The sequence below is a fragment of the Hyperolius riggenbachi genome, chromosome 7, assembly GCF_040937935.1.
Source record: "Hyperolius riggenbachi isolate aHypRig1 chromosome 7, aHypRig1.pri, whole genome shotgun sequence".
NCBI lineage: Eukaryota > Metazoa > Chordata > Amphibia > Anura > Hyperoliidae > Hyperolius > Hyperolius riggenbachi.
The window spans coordinates 180070370-180092378 of NC_090652.1; the positions used below are offsets into that span (position 1 = coordinate 180070370).

General features: G+C 45.1%; 1 protein-coding gene across 1 annotated transcript in view; it reads right to left on the reverse strand.

Annotated features, from left to right (window-relative positions):
• The window catches only part of COL5A2 (collagen type V alpha 2 chain), a 1703177-nt gene that overhangs the window by 508414 nt on the left and 1172754 nt on the right, over positions 1-22009 (reverse strand). The window contains exons 27-28 of the mRNA XM_068247348.1: positions 624-677; positions 480-533 (exon numbers count right to left, since the gene is read on the reverse strand). Coding sequence (XP_068103449.1) covers positions 480-533; positions 624-677 — 108 coding nt within the window. The remainder of the gene's footprint in view (positions 1-479; positions 534-623; positions 678-22009) is intronic.

Consider the following 22009-nt stretch of genomic DNA (forward strand, 5'->3'; position numbering starts at 1 on the left):
AGCCATATCTACAGCTAAACACAGATGGCTAGCAACAAGCAGATTGTCGCTAGCTTGGCGATATTTTCAGGGGGGATAGCAGAGCGCAGGGGGGGCTGGCAGCGGTGATAGAACAACACAGAGGCATGTCATTGTGCACATGACATGCTTTTGGGTCCTATTAAGATTTACAAATTCCGCCTCGGGTTCTCTTTAAGCCCTCTAGGTCAGCTCTCCCCTCTGCTCAGAGCTAATCTATTTACTGCAGATCTGCGTTTTGAAAGGGCTGTTGCCACAGGACAAACATTCAAGCTAAACACATTTGTAGAGGGAGGTCAGTCATGGAAGTTTCTATATTTTTTTTTCTTGACAGGTATACTTTTAGCCCAGCCATTACTATTTAGTATAGATTTCTATGTCTATAGTAATTAGGTGACAAAAGATTCAACTGGCAGTGGCAACTACAAAAAGGAAATCTAACACAACAATACACAATATACCTGAAAACCTGTGGGACCTGGAGGCCCTTGTTCTCCTCTTTCTCCTGCAGGCCCCTATAACAGACAATAGTCACCTTTATTAATAATTCCAGATACATTGTATACCATGGCACCAACATGTACTCACATACATTTTCTACTTACTGGAGGACCAGCAGGACCAGAAGGGCCAACTTCACCATCCTTTCCAGGAGCTCCCTAACGAAAACAGAAAAAAAGCAAAAAGGGAAATTCGTCAATTCAACCTTGTAAACTTGAGTCACATAATATCTGGATTTAATATTGTTTGTTACTGAGTTAGTTTCCTGAGTATGCCTTAAAGTAACACCCCAATTCACCTGTGGACCTAACAACAAAAGTTGTTTAAGGAATACCTTTAATGACTAACAGTACAAGATTTCTTTTCGAACAAACTTAAAGTTTTGAAAGCTTGCAAAAAGACTAGATCCCAGAAAGATTGCATAATTTAATTCTATCAGTTAGCCATTAAAAGGTATTACTTTTACAAAACTTTTTTTTCTACCTACGTAGAACGCTTGCAAAGAAATCTTGTACAGTTATTCAATAAGGGTATTACTGAAACAACGTTTGTTATGTCTACAGATTCTCTCCATGACTAACCCTGAACCACATACAACTGGCATCAGTTTACTGATTGTTTTTTACTCTCAACATTTATTTGTTTGTGAAAAGGGGGGGCTCAGCACATCTCTGAGCTGAGGCCATTCAGAGGCGGCCTGGTGATGCGCTGATCCCACTTTTTCTGCGCAATTCTTAATTTTACTGGTAGCGCGCCCAGGCTATGCATATGCATAGGTAGGATTTAGTGATGGGCGAACACCTGGATGTTCGGGTTCGGGAAAGTTCGCCGAACATGGCCGAGATGTTCGGCATGTTCGGGCCGAACCCCGAACTTCCTGAACATCCCGCTTTTGGGGGCCCTATGGGGTCGCAGGCATAAGGGGGGAGCATGCCCCGATCGCGGGGGGGGTCAGAAATTCCCCCCACCCCCTCCGCTAGCGCTCCCCCCTCTGCCCGCTTCCCCATACAAAAGTTTAAGCAAAGTACCTGTAATAGTGGATGGCCTGGCAGTGGCACTGTGGAGTGAGGAGGAGGAGTCCGGAGAGTGACGCGTTGAGGGAGGCCGGGCAGCGGGCGTGAGGTCAGAGAAAGGGCGGAAGTGCCACAAGGGTACTACCGCTGAACCGCCCGCTGCCCAGCCTCCCTCAACGCGTCACTCTCCGGACTCCTCCTCCTCCTCACTCCACAGTGCCACTGCCAGGCCATCCAATATTACAGGTACTTTGCTTAAACTTTTGTATGGGGAAGCGGGCAGAGGGGGGGGCGCTAGCGGAGGGGGTGGGGGGAATTTCCGACCCCCCCCCGCGATCGGGGCATGCTCCCCCCTTATGCCTGAGACCCCATAGGGGGGCAGTATTCGGCCGAACAGAGCCCTGTTCGGCCGAACAGGGGCCCTGTTCGGCGGCCATTTAGTAGTTCGGGGCGAACCCGAACTTAAAAGGCCGAACACCATCAGGTGTTCGGCCGAACTCGAACATCACCCGAACAGGGTGATGTTCTGCAGAACCCGAACAGTGGCGAACACTGTTCGCCCAACACTAGTAGGATTTAGTTAGTGTTAGGTCCCCTCCCATGGAGGAAAGACTTCTTCGACAGTGGGAGGGACGAGTACCTAACAAATTGCATGCAAGGTGTTAGTGGAAACTAACATCCTCCAAGTGGTAGACAGGTTGTATGTGTGCTCATTGTGTATTTGTATCCCATGAGTGGGGTCTGCACTCTTTTGCAGGTAAGCATTCATCTGTTTTTAAGTAGCGCTGTTCATTTCTTTGCTAGGACTGTAGTGTTGTCCGGATCATGAACACATGCCCATGCTATCTATGAGGTCTGAAGCGAGATTTATTCTCGCTTCAGACTCTCTTTAACTGGTTCATTTGATCCGGATCTTTTTTGTGAGTCGAATCATCCGGATCACCACAATGAAAGATTCGGTTCACAGTGGATGTCTGTCTGGAAGAAACAGGAACATACAGAATGTACATTGCAGGGAAAGTCCTGTCCTGCTAATCATTTCACCCAGTCTGCTTTCCTAGTAAAATGATTCAAATGATTCAGTTCAAAGATCCGGATCTTTTCAATGATCCGATTCAAATGATCCGAATCCTTGAAAAGATCCGGACTTCCTATGACTAACCTGGAGCAGCTGCTTTGAGAGCTGCATAAGGCAGCTCAATCTGACGTCCAACTTCAACACCACCATGAGTTGCGTTAGGAGCACGTTATGCGACCATAACGTCCCCTAAAACGCAACGTCTTGGTGTGTAAGTAGCCTAAAGCAGCACCATGAATGTTTGTTAGAGAATTGGCTAAGCCTTGTTGGAGTCTGGTAGGTTCTGAAGAGGGTTTTGGTAAATGTCTCAATCAAAGAGGCATTGGTGGTACATTTAGATGTGTTTCTCCAGATTTGGAACCATACTTCAGGGGATAGTTGCTCACCTTGATCTAGTTCCCAGGATTTTTGATAGGGAACTTTTTCATTGTCTTCCAGGATGGTTAGTAGCCTGTAAATTACATAGTTTTGGGGGTTGTCCTTTAATCAGCAAGTTAAGTTTCTTTTCTGTGGGTTCAGGGATGGGTATTGAGGGCCTACAAGACTTGTAATAGTGGCATAGTTGTATGTATCTATAGTATTCTTTCAGTGGGATATTATGAGAAAGGCGAAGTTCCTGGAATGAGTATATTATATTTTCAATGGAAAGGTCTGATAGGGTGTTGAGACTCATGGCCTTCCACCATTAGTGATGTTGCAAACATAAAATTTTCGGTTCAAAAATGCGAATTTGCCGCAAACATTCGCAAACAGATGAACCAAGAAAACCACATTAGATTTCAATGGGCAGGCAATTCTAAAAATTATAGAACAAAAAAAAAATCACAAAAGTGATGGGAAAGTTGTTTCAAGGGGCCTAACACCTGGACGGTGGCATGCCGGAGGGGGATCAATGGCTAAAGTCCCACAAAAAATGACATAGTTGATGCAAAGTCGTGTTTTAATCTAAAGGGCAGAAATCACATTACTTTCCTAAATTGGTGGAATAAAGTGCTTTAAAATGTCTAGCCTGTGTATATGTTGATCAGGTAGAGTAAGGGTTAGGCCCAATTCACACTGGTAGACGAAACACAGCATTTACTGCAACACAAACAACCACAAAGAGCATTAGTGATAACCTCAGGTGAGCGAATCCTTGTTTTTACTAGTTGACACCTCCAGGACATAAATGTTAGTCCTCTTGGTGGCAATCTTTGTGTAGTGGTGTGTAGTGGTCACCATGCTTGTGTGCACGTTCGTGGGAGTGCAGGCGATCGTGGTTTTCCAGCCCTTATGGTTGGGCTGAGGTAGTTCAATGACAGTTAACCCCCAGAGTCCCAGTGTTGTAATATTACAACATCACATTTAAGGTACAAAATGCTACAAAAATAAACCCTCCCCCATTTTCTTATTTTTAACCCCTCATGTACATTACTAATAGGTCCTCTTGTTCAGTTCTGCAACACTGTTGGATGGTTTAAAGAGACTCTGAAGCGAGAATAAATCTCGCTGCAGAGCTCATAGTTAGCAGGGGCATGTGTGCCCCTGCTAAAACGCCGCTATCCCGTGGCTAAACGGGCGTCCCTTACCCCCCAAATCCCCTCCGTGCAGCGGGGGATCTCTTCCGCATTGAGGCAGGGCTAACCGCCGCAGCCCTGCCTCACACGCGTCTATCAGACGCATATCTCCGCCTCTCCCCCGCCCCTCTCAGTCTTCCTCCACTGAGAGGGGCGGGGGAGAGGCGGCGATGCGCCGCTGCAAAATGCGCCCTTGCAAAATCCACGACCAGCTTGGTCGTGGATTTTGCTCCTCCTGGAGGCAGAGCTAACCCCCGCAGCCCTGCCTCACAGCGAGTCTATCAGCGGCGCATCGCTGCCTCTCCCCCGCCCCTCTCAGTGAAGGAAGACTGAGAGGGGCGGGGGAGAGGCGGAGATACGCGTCTGATAGACGCGACGTGAGGCAGGGCTGCGGCGGTTAGCCCTGCCTTAATGCGGAAGAGATCCCCCGCTGCACGGAGGGGATTTGGGGGGTAAGGGACCCCAGTTAAGCCGCGGAATAGCGGCGTTTTAGCAGGGGCACACATGCCCATGCTATCTATGAGGTCTGAAGCGAGATTTATTCTCGCTTCAGACTCTCTTTAATGTGTAAATAGGCCTGTTTATCTGGCCATGAAGTCATACAACCTGGGTGCCTATTTCGGTCTCTGGGGGTTAAAGGACCACTACCATGAGACATTACATTTTGAAACACCCCCACAGTACAGGGTGGGCAATTTATATGGATACACCTTAATAAAATGGGAATGGTTAGTGATATTAACTTCCTGTTTGTGGCACATTAGTATATGTGAGGGGGGGAACTTTTCAAGACGGGTGGTGACCATGGTGTCCATTTTGAAGTCGGCCATTTTGAATCCAACTTTTGTTTTTTTTAATAGGAAGAGGGTCATGTGACACATCAAATGTATTGGGAATTTCACAAGAAGAACAATGGTGTGCTTGGTTTTAATGTAACTTTATTCTTTCATTATTTACAAGTTATTTACAAGTTTCTCTTTGTTTACAGCCATTGACATGTCGGTGAGATTAACACGTGATGAGCGGATAGAAATTGTGTTGATGTCTGGTGAACGCAGTAACCGGGTCATTGCAGCAGATTTCAATGCAAGACACCCTATGAGACCACCCATCTCCCATGCTGCAGTTAGCAAACTGCTTGCTAAGTTTTGTGAAACTGTTTCAGTGTTGGAATTGCCAAAATGTGGACACATGAAACCTGTCACTAATGAAGAAACATAAGGCTGTCCTAGCTTCATCCAGCAAGAGACCACAGCGTAGCACTCGCCGCATGTCACTGGAGAGTGGCATTAGTCAAACATCCCTTTGGCGGATATTAGCTTCCCCCCTCACATATACTAATGTGCCATAAACAGGAAGTTAATATCACCAACCATTCCCATTTTAGTAAGGTGTATCCATATAAATGGCCCACCCTGTAGTTATATCAATCATACAGAATATTCAGTGTCATTAATTTCAATTTCTAGCATGGCCCTTTAAATATCCATATGATACTGTATACATCAGTCCCTGCACTCACGCTGACAGACTTCTGTATCTATAAAACCATCAGAGCAGCAGTCTATTCAAACACTGCTGCTCTGCCTGCTAGTAATGATAGCACAGAGCTGCTTTAGAATAAGAGCAGGAGGAAGATCAAGGAGGTTCCGTACGGAAGCTGTGAAAAATGGAGTGAGCTGTGTAAGCCAGTCAACTACGTCCTCAGAATTTTGAGGGTTGAGCATACGTGCCCTATGAACACTGGGCATTTGAGGGCCGTAGAAAATCACAGCAGCACGACCTCAAGGGCCCCTGTGGGATGGCCTGGAACTGCCTGTCTTTTTATTATTTGGGGTACTGTGCCTGCAACAAGTAAAAAATTATGCAATGGAGTGGTACTGTGCCTGCAACTTAATATGGCAACAACAATAGCAAAGGTGTACACAATCTCTTGGTGTCAGTGCACTGTGTAGTGTCACACACAGATAAATGCAGTAATACTATCAAAATACAGTGGAAGAAAAAGTACTGTAGTGGTACTGTGTCCGCAACTTAATGTGGCACACAACAATAGCAGTAGTGTACACAGCTCTGGGTGTCAGTGGGCTGTGTAGTATCACACACAGAGAGATGCAATAGTTCTATCACAAAACAGTGGAAAATAAGGCATTGGAGTAGTACTGTACTTGTTTCTAATGCGGCACACGATTATAGCGGTAGTACTGGGCAGTGAGCACCAGGGATGCTCGGGTAGTGCTTTTTATTACCCGCCCGGATCCGGATCCGGGTACCCAGGTATCCGGATCCAGGTGTCCGAATCCGACCTTGCGGATATCCGGATCCGATCCGGATATCCGACCAAATTACCCGCGGGCACTCGACCTATTCGGGTATCCGGATAGAAAACCCGGAAGTGCCCTTTAAATAGCTTTAAAATGTTTTTTAGGGTAAATGATGCATGTAGCATCATGTTTTTTTTAAAGGGAAATACTAATTAATTATTTGGTGGACATAAAATGAAAAAAAAAGCAAAAAAAAAGCTGTCAATTAACATCAGGACTAGGTTCCAGACAGCGGTCGTGCAGCCCACATTGTGTTCAAAGTCCAATCGCACAACTGGGACATGACAGTTTTCAGCCCAGACACCTCCCAAAAAAATGACACCGCAATTGTGTTTTGGGTTGAATATAGGTGGCGGTATCAGCAGCAGTGGCCTGTGGCACCGTGGCGGCCAGATTGGGGAGGTGAAGATTCTCCTGCGGCCAGAATGGGATGCTGCGGCATTTCTCCCTGTGGCGGTTGGGGGTTGAGTGGTGCGGCTGGTGGTAGCGGCAGAAGGATGTGGTGGGTCCCGCATTCCACGGCCACTGTCTGCAATGCTGATCCTCCGTGCCAAACCCACCGACGCATCTTCCTCCTCAGAGTCAGAGCTGATCCCCATCCTGTGGATGGTAGTCACGGTCCTTCATCCCATCATCAACATCATACCCCCCCTGCTCAAAACCCAGAACATCCTACTCAAACTCCTTGCGGCTAACAGCCCTGAGTTCAATCGCAGCGCCTGGAGCGAAAAGCTTGCTGACTGAGGGTAGGCTGCCCGCTGGGGTCGACACTGACACAGCAGACCTTCTGAGGGTGGGTGTAATGTTGCTCCCTGTCCTCTTGCCCTTGCTGCCCCTCCCCCAGCTGCCGGTGCCAGCAGACATAGTACAACTTATACGTGATGATGTCACCAGATGATGTGGGGTACTTTTACTTTAATATAATCGGGGTTGGACTTTACATCAAATCAGCATGGAGTGACAGACCGCAGAGTAGAGGACAGACAGTGCACACTGTGTTATGGTGGCGGCCTGGCGGGTACACACGGTGCGTTCCTGCACTCGATTTCCGCTCGATTCCCGTCGACTCAATTATTTCCGACATGTCCGATTTGCATTTCGATGGATCGTTAGGTCGATTTGGCATACTTTACATGCGAATCGACCTAACGATCCATCGAAACGCAAATCGGACATGTCGGAAATAATCAAGTCGACCGGAATCGAGCGGGAAATCGAGTGCGGGAACGCACCGTGTGTACCTGCCAGGCCGCCGCCATAACAGCTAACTGCAGTATTAACTACAATACAACAACACAGTAATCCTCCTATTCCCTATACTGTCCTGCTGGCCTACACAGACACAGACACAGACAGGACCTAACTTAGTGAATGAAAGCAAACAATTACAAGCTAGCTAGCTAAAAAAAAAACAATAGAACAAAAGCGTAGTGAAGATGTTTAGCACTCAAGCTTTAGGTGTATCACTGTATACAGAACTTGCTAAGCCAGCACTGGAGCAAGTCTGTCAGTGAGCAGCCAGCCAGCCAGCCACACAAGCAAGGACGATCTGTTTCATCATGCCAGCCCTCCTTGCTATACAGGGGGGCTGGCCAGGGTTCCCTTCTGTGATTGGGTGACAGGACTTAGGCTGGTAGGCCTCTGATTGGCTCAATGAGGTCAGGTGGGGCTGGCCAGGGTTCCCCTCTGTGATTGGTTGCTAGGGCTTCTGCTGGGAGCCTTCTGATTGGCTGAATGACATCATCTCCTTACTAGTTACACTATCCGGATCCGGATATCTGGACGGATACGTGAATACAAGAAAGACCAGATCATGCAGCACGGTATGAGTACAAGGTAATGCTTAGTCAGTCACTGGATGGAGCATGGAGATTAAGCAAGTTAGGTCACAAAAGGTGGAGGACCCTGCCCAAAGGCTTACAATCTAGAGGGAGAGGTAAAGACACGAAAGGTAGGGGACCAGAGTTCAGCTGTGGGTTTAGAGCACTTGTGAGGGGTAGTAGGCCAGAGTGAAAAAGTGAGTTTTGAGGGCTTTCTTGAAGATGTTGAAGGAGGGGGCTGCCCTAATGGGTGGAGGTAGGGAGTTCCATAATGTTGGAGCAGCTCTTGAGAAGTCCTGGAGGCGTGCATGGGACTGGGTGATGCGGGGGGCGGTTAGGCAAAGTTCATTGGAAGAGCGGAGTGAGCAGCTTGGTGTGTACCTCTGAGTAAGATCGGAAATGTAGGTTGGCCAGGTTTTGTAGGTCAGACACAGTATCTTGAATCTGATTCTGGACTGGATAGGAAGCCAGTGGAGGGATTCAAGGAGGGGATCCGCCGTGGTGGAGCGATGGGAGCAGTGGATAATTCTGGCTGCCGCATTCATGATGGACTGCAGTGGGGCTGTTCGGGTCATAGGGTGACCAGACAGCAGGGCATTGCAGTAGTCAAGGTGGGAAATTATGAGGGCATGGATGAGGATTTTGGTGGTGGCAGAGGTCAGGAAAGGGCGAATCTTACAGATGTTATGAAGGTGGAAGTTGCAGGACTTTGTGAGGTTTTGGATGTGGGGAGTGAAGGAGAGTGTGGAGTCCAGGGTGACACCCAGACAGCGGGCTTGAGAGGTAGGGCGAATGGTAGCGTGGTTAACAGTGACAAGCACATCTGGGAGGTTCATGGATGGCCGGGGTGGGAAGATGATAAATTCCGTATCTTTATAAAGAATAAAAGCCTTGCTGAGAATCCCCCCTATGAAGACATGGACTAATCCAAAACCTTCCCAGCTCGCTACACAGTTTTTTTGGCAATTGGACAGAGCAACTGCCATTTACTAAGTGCTTTTGAAAATAAATAAATCCCTGAGAATCCACTCATTAAGAGATGGACTAATCCAAAACCTGTCGCTTCTGTCAGATTTCTACTACCTACTGTAAGTGACAGCAACATAGGATAAAAGTAATTTTTGGCTCAATTTACTCTGGAAAAAACATACTTCTTATTTGTTTATGTTTGTACACATTTTAAATTTTAAAATTTTTCGCCATAGTGCCCCTTTAATGATGCCACGGAGGGTGTTAGGTTTTAAACAGCAAGCCAGCAATGTTTCAGGACAGATTAACTACAAAAAAGCAGTATGCTATGCCTATAATGACGCACAGTGTAAATGGCCAGATACATGCAAGTATAGACATGAATGAAATTTCTGTGCAGGAGGTCACCCTAGGGCAAAACGCATTAAAAAAGCAGCAGTGGCAGCCCAACCCAATCCTAAGGAGTTTCTTCTCAAAGGCAGACACGCCAGTGATTCTGGAAAACATTAGAGATGTAGCGAACCTCCGATTTTTAGTTCGCGAACTGCTGCGGAAGGTTCGGTTCGCATGAACTTCCGCAAACCGCAATAGACTTCAATAGGGAGGCGAACTTTGAAAACTAGAAACATTTCTGCTGGCCAGAAAAGTGATGGAAACGATGTTTCAAGGTGTCTAACACCTGAGATCTTTCAGTGACTACAAGAGGGGATTTTTTTTTTCAAAAATACCTTATAGTTTTTGAGAAAATCAATTTTAAAGTAACTCCTTCTGACCGTGGGAAAATTAAGCGCCTGCCGACTTTAGCAGTTAATAGCAAAGCCACTTTAAAAGCTAGAAACACCAAACTTGCAGAAAATGTTAAGGAGAACAGTGGGAATAAGAGGAATTTTTTTTTTCAAAAAAACCTTATAGTTTTTGAGAAAATCAATTTTAAAGTTTCAATGTAAATTCTCCTTCTGACCGTGGGAAAATATACCCTCGCCGACTTTAATGGTTAATTGCAAAGCCCCTTTAAAAGCTAGCAACACCAAAATTACTGGGAATGTTAAGAACAGTGGGAACAAGAGGAATTTTTTTTTTCAAAAAGACCTTATAGTTTTTGAGAAAATCGATTTTAAAGTAAAAAAAAAAAGAGTCGATTCATAAAAAAGAACCGATTCATTAAAAAAATCCGGCTCATTCATGAGCCGTTAGTATAGCAGAGAATGCGTCCTCGGAAGGACGTGAAGCTGCTGGCTCCCGCTGCTGTCTCTCCTCACCTGCCTGCACCTGTCAACCCCCACCTAGGCTGGCACCCAGTGCACACATGGGTGCACTGGGTGCCAGCGTAGGTGGGGGTTGACAGGTGCAGGCAGGCAGGTGGGGAGAGACCGCGGGAGCTAGCAGCTATGAGTCCGAAAGGACGCATTCTCTGCTATGTGGGTGCGGGGCTTCGGAGATCTTCAATCAACTTAATAGAAGATCACAACATAAGAGGATGCAGTTCGTTGGATCATTTACCGAGGATATTGCCGTGGGAATTTTTTTTTAAAGGTACAGGTAAGTATTTCTGGTTAATTAAGAAAATTAAAGGACTTTTTTCGTGGTTGTGTTTTTATTTCATTTAACCCTTTGTGGAAATGGGTAAGGGGTACTTTGTACCTCTATACTCATTTCTCCTGGGTCGGGGTGGGCATCTGGGGTCACCTTCTTAAAGAGAAACTCCAACCTAGCATTGAACTTTATCCCAATCAGTAGCTGATACCCCCTTTTACATGAGAAATATAATGCTTTTCACAAACAGACCATCAGGGGGTGCTGTATGACTGATTTTGTGCTGAAACCTCTCCCACAAGAAGCTCTGAGTACCGCGGTACATTTGGCAGTTTGTTACAATGTAACAAGGTTCACAGACAGGAATTAGCTGTTTACAGCTGTCTCTAACAGCCAAGACAGCTAGGAACAGCTACATAACCTGCCCACAGTAAAAATGTCACCATGTAATAAATGTCACAATGTAAATCGGGGAGAGGAAAGATTTTACAATGAGCAAACACTGACTAAATCATTTATACATAATTATGGTAAAAAATGAAGCACTTTTTTTACTACATTATTTTCACTGGAGTTCCTCTTTAAAGGGGACTCCCAGATGCCACCATGAAACCCCCCCCCCAGGGAGTCGTCGCCCCCACCTCCTCCTGGGGCACCGGAGGTGGGGAAGAGCCCCTTGTCCATGGATTGGACAAGGGCTCCGGGGGGGGGAGGCTTGGCTGCCCCTCCCCCCCGGAGCCCCCCATACCATGGACCATGCGGGCTGGTATAGCTCAGGGTGCGAAGCCCCAGTCGGCCGGAGCTCCGCATTCTGGCTATCCCAGCCTGCATGGGGGACAAGGGGTTACAGAGGCTCGGGAGGGGGGACCCCACGTCGTTTTTTTTTTCATTTATTTCCCACACTCAGCACATAAAAATAATAAATATATATATATATATATATATATATATATATATATATATATATATATATATATATATATATATATATATATATACACACATATATATATATACACACATATACATATATACACACATATACATATACACACATACACATATACATACATACATATATATATACACACACATATATATATATTTTTATATATTTTTTTTAAAGGACTTACGAGGCCACAAGTATGAAAAAAGTTAAATACCATTTCATAATCCAGATCCATGGAGGAAGCCATCTGCGACCCCCGTTCATTCCGCCATGGCACCCGCAGTAATACCGGCCCCTGTCAGGTCCCGACCCCTCCAAACGGGTCGGGTTCTCATTCCCCCCTCAATATGGCCGCCACAGATTGCCGCGGCTGCGCAGTCCGCATAGATGCGATTGCGGCTGCGCAGCTCTAGGTCCTCCTCCCGATGCGTCCGATGTATGCACGCATATTGATGACGCGGCAGGAGGAGGCCCTAGAGCTGCGCAGGTGCAATCGCGTCTGTGCGGACTGCGCAGCCGCGGCAATCTGTGGCGGCCATATTGAGTGGGGAATGAGAACCCGACCTGTTCGGAGGGGTCGGGAGTCGGGACCCGACCGGGGCCGCTATTACTGCGGGAGCCATGGGGGAATGAACGGGAGGGCGCGGATGGCGTCCTCCATGGATCTGGATTATGAAAAGGTATTTAACTTTTTTCCCATTTGTGGCCTCGGAAGTCCTTTAAATATTGTTTCCTGCTATGTTTTTAACATATCCTGCAAATTTGGTGTTGCTAGGATGTAAGGGGCCTTTGCTATTAACTGCTAAAGTCGGCGGGTGATGATAACCAACCAGAATTATAGGGGTGCAAAAGTGCTGAATTCTGCCATAGGCTTCCATTAGGCTCCCTATTTCACTTTCAAAAATCTCAAATCTTTTTAACCACCCTGGCGTTCTGATTAAATCGCCAGGGTGGCTGCGGGAGGGTTTTTTTTTAATAAAAAAAAAACTATTTCATGCAGCCAACTGAAAGTTGGCTGCATGAAAGCCCACTAGAGGGCGCTCCGGAGGCGTTCTTCCGATCGCCTCCGGCGGCCAGAAGTAACACGGAAGGCCGCAATAAGCGGCCTTCCGTGTTTCGCTTACCTCGTCGCCATGGCGACGAGCGGAGTGACGTCATGGACGTCAGCCGACGTCCTGACGTCAGCCGCCTCCGATCCAGCCCTTAGCGCTGGCCGGAACTGTTTGTTCCGGCTACGCTGGGCTCGGGCGGCTGGGGGGACCCTCTTTCGCCGCTGCATGCGGCGGATCGCCGCGCTGCAGCGGTGATCAGGCAGCACACGCGGCTGGCAAAGTGCCGGCTGCGTGTGCTGCTTTTTATTTCATTAAAATCGGCCCAGCAGGGCCTGAGCGGCAGCCTCTGGCGGTGTTGGACGAGCTGAGCTCGTCCAGACCGCTCAGCTGGTTAAAGGGCAATGGCTCAGCAGTTGCACATTTTCTAGCATTGTAGGAACTCTTAGGAAGATCATAACTGGTGAGTTTCGGGCCCCTAGGCCAAGAGGTCATCGCCTAGGGTCACAAAAACCTGTTTATTTGGGCAATTTCAATGGTAGTGAGACATATTGTTAGACTTGGACTACATCTCTGCAAACCAGAGTTACAGGGGTGCAAAAGTATTAAAATCCCCCATAGGCTTTCATTGGCTCCCTATTTCACTTTCCAAAATCTCACATCTTTTCAAAGGGCAATGGTTCAGCAGTACCAAATTTTCGAGCATTGTAGGGACTCTTAGGGGGATCATGACTGGTGAGTTTTGCCACTGCTGAGCCATTGCCCTTTGAAATGGTGTGGGATTTTGGAACAGTAAATAGGAGGCCCAATGAAAGCCTATGGTGGATTTTACCACTTTTGCACCCCTGTAACTCTGGTTTGCAGAGATGTAGGGAACCCATCTTTGGAGTCCAAGTCTAACAATATGTCTTCTACCTGCATGAGACATTTCGTGAAATTCAGATGTTGCTAACGGCCATGGCTGCGATTTATGTACGTCAGAATCACTACCATTGAAATTGCCCAAATAAACAGGTTTTTGTGACCCTAGGCTATGACCTCTGCAGCCTAGGGGCCCGAAACTCACCAGTTATGATCCCCCTAACAGTTCCTAGAATGCTAGAAAATTTGCCACTGCTGAGCCATTGCCCTTTGAAATGCTGTGAGATTTTGGAACTGTAAATAGGAGGCCCAATGAAAGCCTATGGGGGATTTTACCAATTTTGGACCCCTGTAACTCTGGTTTGCAGAGATGTAGGGAACCCATCTTTGGAGTCCAAGTCTAACAATATGTTTTCTACCTTCATGAGACATTTCGTGAAATTCAGACGTTGCTAACGGCCATGGCTGCGATTTATGTACGTCAGAATCACTACCATTGAAATTGCCCAAATAAACAGGTTTTTGTGACCCTAGGCGATGACCTCTTTGGCCTAGGGGCCCGAAACTCACCAGTTATGATCTTCCTAAGAGTTCCTACAATGCTAGAAAATTTGCAACTGCTGAGCCATTGCCCTTTGAAAAGATTTGAGATTTTTGAAAGTAAAATAGGGAGCCTAATGGAAACCTATGGCAGAATTCAGCACTTTTGCACCCCTATAATTCTGGTTGGTTTTCATCACCCGCCGACTTTAGCAGTTAATAGCAAAGGCCCCTTACATCCTAGCAACACCAAATTTGCAGGATATGTTAAAAAGATAGCAGGAAACAATATTTAAAGGACTTCCGAGGCCACAAATGTGAAAAAAGTTAAATACCTTTTCATAATCCAGATTCATGGAGGACGCCATCCGCGCCCTCCCGTTCATTCCCCCATGGCTCCCGCAGTAATAGCGGCCCCGGTCGGGTCCCGACTCCTCCGAACAGGTCGGGTTCTCATTCCCCACTCAATATGGCCGCCACAGATTGCCGCGGCTGCGCAGTCCGCACAGACGCGATTGCACCTGCGCAGCTCTAGGGCCTCCTCCTGCCGCGTCATCAATATGCGTGCATACATCGGACGCATCGGGAGGAGGACCTAGAGCTACGCAGCCGCAATCGCATCTATGCGGACTGCGCAGCCGCGGCAATATGTGGCGGCCATATTGAGGGGGGAATGAGAACCCGACCAGTTTGGAGGGGTCGGGACCCGACTGGGGCCGGTATTACTGCGGGTGCCATGGCGGAATGAACGGGGGTCGCAGATGGCGTCCTCCATGGATCTGGATTATGAAATGGTATTTAACTTTTTTCATACTTGTGGCCTCGTAAGTCCTTTAAAAAAATAAATAAATAAATATATATATATATATATATATATATATATATATATAATTTATTATTTAGTATTTATATAGCGCCGACATAGTACGCAGCGCTGTACAGTGTATATATATATATATATATATATATATATATATATATATATATATATATATATATATATATATATATATATATATCTTGTCACTAACTGTCCCTCAAAGGAGCTCACAATCTAATACCTACCATTGCCATATGTCTATATTATGTAGTGTAAGTACTGTAGTCTAGGGCCAAATTTTTTTTTTATTTTTTTTTTTAGGGGGAGCCAATTAACTTATCTGTATGTTTTTGGAATGTGGGAGGAAACCGGAGTGCCCGGAGGAAACCCGCGCAGACACGGAGAGAACATACAAACTCTTTGCAGATAGTGCCCTGGCCGGGATTCGAACCAGGGACCCAGCGCTGCAAGGCGAGAGAGCTAACCACTACGCCACCGTGCTGCCCATATATGTATGTATATATGTATATATGTATATATATATATATATATATATATATATTTTTTTTTTTTTGTATTATTTTTATGTGCTGAGTGTGGGAAATAAATGAAAAAAAAATGACGTGGGGTCCCCCCTCCCGAGCCTCTGTAACCCCTTGTCCCCCATGCAGGCAGGGATAGCCAGAATGCGGAGCCCCAGCCGACTGGGGCTTCTTACCCTGAGCTATACCAGCCCGCATGGTCCATGGTATGGGGGGGCTCCGGGGGGGGGGGGGGGGGGAGGCAAAGCCTTCCCTACTCTCCCCCCCGGAGCCCTTGTCCAATCCATGGTGCCCCAGGAGGAGGTGGGGGCGACAACTCCCTGGGGGGGTTCATGGTGGCATCTGGGAGTCCCCTTTAACCCCAGATGCCCACCCCCCTCCCAGGAGAAATGAGTATAGGGGTACAAAGTACCCTTTACCCATTTCCACAAAGGGTTAAATGAAATAAAAACACAACCACGAGAAAAGTATTTTATTATTCTAAATTAACCATAAATACTTACCTGTACCTTTAAAAAAGTTTTCCCACGCCAATATCCAAGGTAAACGATCCAACGAACTGTATCCTCTTATGTTGCGATCTTCAATTAAGTTGATTGAAGATCTCCGACGCCTCCCACATAGCAGAGAATGCGTCCTTTTGGACGCATAGCTGCCGGCTCCTGCTGTCTCTCCCCACCTCCTCACCTGTCACTCTGACCTAGCCTGGCACCCATGGATGCACTGGGTGCCAGGCTAGGTGAGTGTGACAGGTGCAGGCAGGTGGAGAGAGACAGCAGCGAGCCGGCAGCTTCACGCCATTCTCTGCTATACTAACGGTTCTTGAATCATCCGGTTCTTTTTAATGAATCGGTTCTTTTTTTATGAATCGGCTCATTTTACGTTGAAACTTTAAAATTGATTTTCTCAAAAAGTATAAGGTCTTTTTGAAAAAAATGTTTTTTCCTCTTGTTCCCACTATTCCACTTAACATTCCCAACAATTTTGGTGTTTCTACTATGTAAGGGGACTTTGCTATTAACCATTAAAGTCGGCGGCCATTAAAGTCTATGGGCGAACCGAACTTTGAAAAAGAGTTCCCGGTTCTCTGCGAACGCGAACCACCAAAATTCACCTGGAACCGTTCGCTGCATCTCCGCACTCTCCTTCACTTCCCACATCCAAAACCTCACAAAGTCCTGCAACTTCCACCTTCGTAACATCTGTAAGATTCGCCCTTTCCTGACCTCTGCCACCACCAAACTCCTCATCCATGCCCTCATAATTTCCCGCCTGGACTACTGCAATGCCCTGCTGTCTGGTCTCCCTATGACCCGAACAGCCCCACTGCAGTCCATCATGAATGCGGCAGCCAGAATTATCCACTGCTCCCATCGCTCCACCACGGCAAATCCCCTCCTAGAATCCCTCCACTGGCTTCCTATCCAGTCCAGAATCAAATTCAAGATACTGTGTCTGACCTACAAATCTGTCCACAAAACCTGTCCAACCTACATTTCCGATCTTACTCAGAGGTACACACCTAGCCGCTCACTCCGCTCTTCCAATGAACTTCGCCTAACCGCCCCCCGCATCACCCAGTCCCATGCACGCCTCCAGGACTTCTCAAGAGCTGCTCCAACATTATGGAACTCCCTACCTCCACCCATTAGGGCAGCCCCCTCCTTTAACATCTTCAAGAAAGCCCTCAAAACTCACCTATTTACTCTGGCCTACTACCCCTCACAAGTGCTCTAAACCTACAACTGAACTCTGGTCCCCTACCGTTCGTGTCCTTACCTCTCCCTTTAGATTGTAAGCCTTTGGGCAGGGTCCTCCTCCTTTTGTGTCCTACCTGATTATGCACCTCCATTACTGTGAACCCATGCTATGCATCTGAGTGAACCTAACTTGCCTAATCTCCATGCTCAATCCAGTGACTGAATAAGCATTACCTGGCACTCATACTGTGCCGTGTGATCTGGTTTTCTATTATTCCTGTATTGTCATATTGCTGTATGTTACCCCTAAATATTGTCTGTAACCTAAATTAATGTTCAGCGCTGCGTAATATGTTGGCGCTTTATAAATACAACAAATAGATAAATAAATAAATAGAAAACATGCAGCTGCGGCTGCGTCTGTATCCAGACAGGGTGAAATCTCAGCTATTAATTAAAGGTTTTGGAGTAGGTTTTTCTTTGCCAGCTTTCAATGGCACAGGTTGCTCTTGGGTTAGGAATTTGAAATCACTAGATATTCATGAGGATGTTGCTCAAGAAAAAATTATTAGAGGAATTGAATGAGGGGAGAATTTCTGGCGCTTTTATATCTCCGCCTTTTCATAATTTTAGGTTGTCCCCGTTAGGTTTAGTCCCTAAAAAGAGCAGGAAACATTTAGACATATTCATCATTTTATCTTACCCACTGAATTATGATATTTCTGGTGATTTGGCTTCTGTTGAATATGCTTCATTTTATAGTGCATTGGACATTCTCAGACCATTGGGCAGACATGCTTTATTAGCAAAGGCAGATATAAAGTCTGCTTTTCGTCTTTTACCTATCCATCCATCTGCTTTTAATTCCTTGGGTTTCCATTTTAACGATTTTTTTTCTTTGATAGGTACCTGCCCATGGGTTGTTCTTTGTCCTGCAACTATTTTTAATCATTTTTAACTTTTTTAGAATGGGTAATAGTATTTATTTCAGGTCATAATTCTCTCCTACATTATTTAGATTATTTTTTTATTTATGGGATCTCCACCTCTCAGGTATGTCATCAATTATTAACAACTTTTCAGATAATATGCGATCATTTTGGGATTCCTCTAGCTACATAAATGACGGTTTGCACTTCCTTGCAATTTTTAGGTATAACTATAGACACAGATAATATGGAGTTCAGGTTACCAGAAGTTAAACTAGATAAGTTGCGACATTGATATTCTCTTTCCTTAGACACAAAAAAGTGGTTTTGAAAGAGATGCAGTCCTTGCTTGGCTGTCTGGTATTTGCCACTAGAGTAATGCCAATGGGTCGCATATTTTCTAGAAGATTAGCTTTATCTGTGAGAGGTCTAAATTCTCCTTTTTTTACATATTAGGGTTACTCTAGATTTGAGAGCTGACCTGCTAGTATGGGCAGAGTTTCTGAATACATATAATGGAAGATCTATCTGGCAATCTAATTTCATTGGTAGTAATGATTTTAACTTTTACACTGATGCTTCTGGAAGTCTTGGCTGTGGGGGATTTTGGAACGGTAATTGGTTTTGTGCAAAGTGGCCAAATGAGTGGCAGCAAAAGGAAATAATTAATAATATAACTGTACTGGAACTTTTTCCAGTGGTAGTCTCTTTATTCCTATGGGGTAAGCAATTTGAAGGAAAACACATTTTATTTCAATCAGATAACATTGTGGTAGTAAATGCAATTAACCATTTCAGCCTTCAGACGTTTTTCACCTTCTGCATCTGAGCAATTTTCACCTCCCATTCTTTCTCCAATAACTTTATTACTAATTATCACAATTAATTGATCCATATCTTACAAGATTTTGCATGCGCTTCACCCCTCCTCTGGAATGCCCTCCCACAACACATCCGTCACTCGCCAACCTTTGTAACCTTTAAATGCTCTCTAAAAACTAATTTGTTCCGACAAATGCGCTACCCTAGGCCACTTCCCTTTGTCCTAAGACCAAATTGCACTCTTACTAGGTATCCTAAAACACACTGCCTCTACATATTTGTTGTATACTACCCCTCCTCTTGTTCCCCCCCCCCCCCCCCCCATTCCATTTAGATTGTAAGCTCACAAGGGCAGGGCTCTCTCCCCCTTTTGTGTCTTGGAAATCATTATACATTTTATTTATCATGTTACAGCTTTAAAATAATACATGCTACCATAATTAAAATCCACACATTTTATTTGCCCATTTTTCCCGGTTATTACACCATTTAAATCATGTCCCTATCACAATGTATAGCGCCAATATTTTATTTGGAAAGACAGTGGGATGTGAGGTTTGGGCAACCTTGTTAATTGTCATGATTTTCCTATATAAATCGTTGGTTGTTACGATAAAATATGTCAGTTAAATATATCATATAGGAGACACACACAGTGATATTTGAGAAGTGAAATGAAGTTTAATGGATTTACAGAAAGTGTGCAATAATTGTTTAAACAAAATTAGGCAAGTGCATAAAAAAAATAAATGAAATCAATATTTAGTACATCCTGCTTTTGCAGAAATTACAGCCTCTAAATGCTTCCTGTAGGTTCCAATGAGAGTCTTGATTTTGGTTGAAGGTATTTTGGACCATTCTTATTTACAAAACATCTCTAGTTCATTCAGGTCTGATGGCTTCTGAGCATGGACAGCTCTCTTTAATTCAAACCACAGATTTTCAATTGTATTCAAATCTGTTAGTCCATACAAAAATTGGGAACAAGCACCACTAAAGGCCCATACACACGTCGGATTTGCGCGAACGACGGGTCGTTTGAACGTTCCGTCGTTCGCACGTTTCCGCATGAAATCCGGCGTGTGTACAGACTATCGTTCGGGAGATAAGACTGGTTACCAGCGATCCGCCCGGCGGATCGTTGGTAACCAGTCTTATCTCCCGAACGATAGTCTGTACACACGCCGGATTTCATGCGGAAACGTGCGAACGACGGAACGTTCAAACGACCCGTCGTTCGCGCAAATCCGACGTGTGTATGGGCCTTAACTGAATAATGGAATAATAGAATACGGCATAGGCGTGCTATGGGCTAAATAAACTAGCAATACTCAACAAAGAAAGAAAGAAAAGTAGCCCTGCAAGCACCACACTAGACCAAGTTGTGAAAATCAATCTTGTTATTTCCACACTCGTTTCTTACCACTGTTTATGGTATCTACTATTGTTGTTGTTGTTTACACAAATTATTATCTACCTCTTGTATTTGCTGCACATTGTCACTTTTTACTGTATATCAATTTTTGGTATGCTTATTACCTTGTATATCGGCACTTGATTGTTCCATTACCTACCTACATATATTTTACTCTTGGATTGTAGATCAGTATTTATTTTATTGTTGTACAATTATTGTTGGGCATTTATGAGAGTATATTGTATTTTCATCCACACTATGCACAGTGCTATTATTCTTGCTTTTGCCATATATTACCAGTGCTAGTGCTATATTGATCATTGTTTGGGACCCCAGAGCTATGGTCTTGTTTTTATATGTTTTTATTCCTTTGATGATATAATAAACTTGTATTCAAATCTGGGGACTGAGATGGCCATTCCAGAACGTTGTACTTGTTCCTCTGCATGATTTCCTTAGTGGCTTTTGAGCAGTGTTTAGGGTCGTTGTTTTGTTGAAAGATCCAGCCCAGGCACAAGTTCAGCTTTGTCACTGATTCCTGGACATTGGTCTCCAGAATCTGCTGATACTGAGTGGAATCCATGCGTCCCTCAACTCTGACAAGATTCCCAGTCCCTGCACTGACCATACAGCCCCACAGCATGATGGAACCACCACAATATTTTACTGCAGGTGTTTTTCTTGGAATGGCGGTGTTCTTTTTCCTCCATGCATAACGCCCCTTGTTATGCCAAAATAACTCAATTTTAGTTTCATCAGTCCACAACATCTTATTCCAAAATGAATCTGGCTTGTCCAAATGTGCTTTAGAATACCTCAAACAGCTCTGTTTGTGCTGTGGCCAGAGAAAAGGCTTCCTCTGCATACAGCATCTCCTTGTGTAAAGTGCGCCGAATGGTTGAACGATGCACAGTGACTCCATACGCAGCATGATGATGTTGTAGGTGTTTGGTGCTGGTCTGTGGGATGATTCTGACTGTTCTCACCATTTGTCGCTTCTGTCTCTCCGAGATTTTTGTTGGTCTGCAACTTCGAGCCTTAACTTGAACTGAGCTTGTAGTCTTCCATTTCCTCAATATGTTCCTAACTGTGGAAACGAACAGCTGAAATCTCTGAGACAGCTTTCTGTATCTTTCCCCTAAACCATGATGGTGAACAATCTTTGTCCTCTGGTCATTTGAGAGTTGTTTTGAGACCCCCATGTTTCAACCCTTCAGAGAAAATTAAAAGAGGAGGGAAACTTACAATTGACCCCCTTAAATATTCTCATAATTGGATTCACCTATGTATGTAGGTCAGGGGTCACTGCGCTTACCAAGCTAATTTGAGTTCCAATAATTAGTTCTAAAGGTTTTGGAATCAATAAAATGACAACAGTGCCAAAATGTATGCACCTGCCCAATTTTATTTAATCAATTATTGCACACTTTCTGTAAATCCAATAAACTTCATTTCACTTCTTAAATATCACTGTGTGTGTCTCCTATATGATATATTTAATTGACATTTTTATCATAACAACCAACGATTTATACTGGAAAATCATGGCGATTAACAAGGTTGCCCAA